General features: G+C 46.6%; 1 protein-coding gene across 1 annotated transcript; it reads right to left on the reverse strand.

Annotated features, from left to right (window-relative positions):
* Positions 1–717: 717 nt before the first annotated feature.
* On the reverse strand, positions 718–3,373 carry LOC133536561 (vasopressin V1a receptor). The gene has a single exon (XM_061877190.1). It carries the CDS (start codon positions 3,228–3,230, stop codon positions 2,199–2,201), a length of 1,032 nt encoding a protein of 343 aa, XP_061733174.1. The 5' UTR covers positions 3,231–3,373; the 3' UTR covers positions 718–2,198.
* Between the last annotated feature and the right edge of the window lie 590 nt (positions 3,374–3,963).

A 3,963-nucleotide genomic window follows, 5' to 3' on the forward strand; every position in this document is an offset into this window, starting at 1 on the left:
TTCAATCGTGACCCCAAGAATCGATATTGAATCGAATCGTGGGACACCCAAAGAGTCACAGCCCTAATAAATATGTTTATTGAATACAACTTCAACAAAATATGAATGTAAGTTCATAAACTGTGAAAAGAAATGCAACAATGCAATATTTAGTGTTGACAGATGGATTTTTTGTGGACATGTTCCATAAATATTGATGTGAAAATGTGTGTTTTTGTGAAGAAATGTTTAGAATTAAGTTCTTGATCCCAGATCGATCTCTATAACAATCCCCAAAAAGGGCACTTTAAGTTGATGATTACTTCTATGTGTAGAAATCTTTATTTATAATTGTGAAGTGAAGTGAATTATATTTATATAGCGCTTTTTCTCTAGTGACTCAAAGCACTTTACAGAGTGAAACCCAATATCTAATTTTTACATTTAAAGCAGTGTGGGTGGCACTGGGAGCAGGTGGGTAAAGTGTCTTGCCCAAGGACACAACGGCAGTGACTAGGATGGCGGAAGCGGGTATCGAACCTGCAACCCTTAAGTTGCTGACACGGCCACTCTACCAACTGAGCTATACCGCCCCTGAATCACTTGTTTATTTTTCAACAAGTGTTTAGTTATTTTTATATCTTTTTTTCCAAATAATTCAAGAAAGACCACAACAAATGAGAAATATTTTGCACTGTTGTACAATTTAATTAATCAGAAACTGATGACATAGTGCTGTATTTTATTCTTTATCTCTTTTTTTTTTTTTAACCAAAAATGTTTTGCTCTGATTAGGGGGCAAAAATGTCCACACTAAAAAAAAGGTTGAGAACCACTGAGCTAAAGGAACATCCATCCATTCATTTTCTACCGCTTATTCCCTTCGGGGTTGCGGCTCATGTGCGCTAAAAATAAATTGCGTTATTATTCTGCATAAAGCAAATTTTTGGGGGGATTAATCACACGTGTTGCCTCGTTACTTTTAACAGGCCGAGATCATTTGTCACTGGTGATACATAACGTATGCATAGCCCAGGGGTAGGGAACCGATGGCTCTAGAGCCAGATGTGGCTCTTTTGATGACTGCATCTGGCTCTCAGGTAAATCTGAGCTGACATTGCTTGACACGATAAATTATGAATAATTCCACTTGTAATCACAGTGTTAAAAATAATGTTCAAAATATAAAACATTCTCGTGCTTTTTTTAATCCATCCATCCGTTTTCTACCACACCTGTTCAAGAAGTTGCGTTAATGGTAAGAATTTATTTGTTTATTATTGGTTAGTGTGGGGCTTGCCCCCCCTGGGGGTTCTTCAGACCACCAAGCACCGATATGAGAGCCTGTTTCAGGGTTACATTATTGTTTCATTTTTCAATAAGTCTCTCAGTTGCTTTCTAGCAATTGTCTTTTTTTCTTTTGTTCTCGCTCGCGCTCTGGCTCCAGCCCCAACCCTGTCTCTCCTCCTGGCTGCCGCTTATAACAGAGCGACAGGTGGTTAGATAAAAAGGCCCAGGTGGGCCTTCTACGCACCTGTCGCTGATTTCGAGGCCAATCCCGGCGACACCCCGCTTCGCTGCGGGCCCGCAGGACACGCCCCCCTCCACAGTTAGCTTCAGAATAACAATTGTATTTATTTATTTATTTACTTATTATACTCCAGAAATGGGCTTCGCGGTGGCAGAGGGGTTAGTGCGTCTGCCTCACAATACGAAGGTCCTGCAGTCCTGGGTTCAAATCCAGGCTCGGGATCTTCCTGTGTGGCGTTTGCATGTTCTCCCCGTGAATGCGTGGGTTCCCTCCGGGTACTCCGGCTTCCTCCCACTTCCAAAGACATGCACCTGGGGATAGGTTGATTGGCAACACTAAATTGGCCCTAGTGTGTGAATGTGAGTGTGAATGTTGTCCGTCTATCTGTGTTGGCCCTGTGATGAGGTGGCGACTTGTCCGGGGTGTACCCCGCCTTCCGCCCGATTGTAGCTGAGATAGGCGCCAGCGCCCCCCGCGACCCCAAAAGGGAATAAGCGGTAGAAAATGGATGGATGGATACTCCAGAAATGTTGGTCTTACTTAAAAATGCAAACGTTTAGTTGTGTTCAGTGTTAAAAAAAAACATTACATGGCTCTTACAGAAATACATTTTAAAATATTTGCCTTCTTGGCTCTCTCTGCCAAAAAGGTTCCCCCGACCCCTGGCATAGCGGCTATGATCAAGTGTCTACCTTTTGCAAGAGCAAGTCAGCTTCTTGACGCCGTGCAGGAATATGTAAGGGATGATGCAGGTGTAGGAGGCTGCGATGTAGCTGGCCACCTCCACCACCAGCGAGGAGGTGTGGAAGTTGTTGGAGATGCGGAGAAGCAGATGAGTCAGCCAGCAGACCAAAAAAACGCTGGCCACCGCCACCACGCTCTTGGCCGCCCTCACTTGCGAGTTTGAGCCGGGCTTGGACGCCCTAGCAGGGTCTGAGTGGAGGGTGGAGGCTTGTCCTGCTTCCGGACCGGAAGCGGAGACGCCCGTGTAGATGTGGGTTGCACTTCCGCTGCTCGGTCCAGAAACCACGTTGACATCCCTTCCCCGATCCCGGTGGTTCACGTTCTTGCCGAGCGGAGGGTTGTCGTGACTCCTGACGCGCTGCTGGTTCTGGAGCAGAGTCAGCACGATCTGACCGCTGGCCGTCAACAACCCGGCCAGAGGGAGCGCGTTAGCCAGCGTGAGGTAGAAGATGTCGTAGGTTTTCCTGGACAGGTCGTTGGGGAAGACGTCGATGCAGTCCTTCTCGCTCTCGTTGGTCCCGTCCACGGACACGAAGAAGAAGTGCGGGACGCTGAACACCAAGGCCGTGGTCCAGCTGCCGGCCAGCAGGCAGGCCACCAGGAACAGGTTGTCCAGCTTGACGGGGGCGCCGCCCCGCTTCAGGGAGCCCACCAGCTTCTGGTGCCAGAAGGCGCTGATGAAGAAGGTGGTGAAGATGCTGCTGGTCTCCGACAGGTCGGCGCTGAAGCGGAAAACGCCGCAGTAGGCCTCGCCCAGGAACCAGTGGCCGGCGAAATCGGCGACGGTGTCGGGCAGGTCCACCAGGTAGTTGGTGATGAGGTTGGACACGGCCAGGTTGATGAAGAGGAGATCGTTGGTGCTCAGGCCGGACCTCTTGGAGGGGATGGAGCTGAAGGCCAGCCAGCTGTTGCCGATTACCCCCGCTATGAACATGGCCGCTCGGATGATGGACTCGATCAGCTCCTCCACGTCCATTCTGGTGCACTCGCTGGTGGCAACTGAAGGACCACTTCTGCCTTTGGACGTTTTAAAAGCATGGCTGGAGACGCCCCCACCATGGCCTCGTTTCCCCTGAGGGAGCGTTAGCTCCTGATTGAAGGAAGTTTCCTTCAACACAACCGCTGGCTCACACTTTTTATGCAGGCTAAATAAACACTTTTTATCCAACATATTGTTGTATTATTCATGTGCCCTGCAGCCATCGCGGCTTGCCTTCTATTTATCTGGCAAGAACAGATGAAAGAAAGTCGGATTTAGGTCACATTTTATCAAGCTTCCAAACCATTATAGTCTGACTCAAAATATTATTTAATACATTTTTTTAATTCAGTCTAAGGATGTAATTTATTTCCTTTCATATTTACTACAAAATTTAGTTTTGTGTAATAAATAAATGAATATTTGATTATTGTTTTTGCTGCAGGTCCTTAAAGACGGCGTTCCTGTCATTTAGACCCGTTTTTTTCAACCTTTTCTTTAGCACAAGGCACATTTTTTTTTTCATTAAAAAAAATACGGAGGCTGTCATGTTCAAACATCGATGACATCTATTAAACAAGACAAGAAGCAAGGAAACAAACAGAGACAGAATTCAATTTTGCTCAATTTGAGGAGAGACGTGGCGACCACGCTCTGTACAGTCTTCCACCACGCTCTGTCAAAAAAAGGTTTATGCCTCTTTTATTTGGATATTCCCTGTTGACACAAC

The sequence above is a fragment of the Nerophis ophidion genome, linkage group LG17 (genome assembly GCF_033978795.1).
Source record: "Nerophis ophidion isolate RoL-2023_Sa linkage group LG17, RoL_Noph_v1.0, whole genome shotgun sequence".
Classification (NCBI taxonomy): domain Eukaryota; kingdom Metazoa; phylum Chordata; class Actinopteri; order Syngnathiformes; family Syngnathidae; genus Nerophis; species Nerophis ophidion.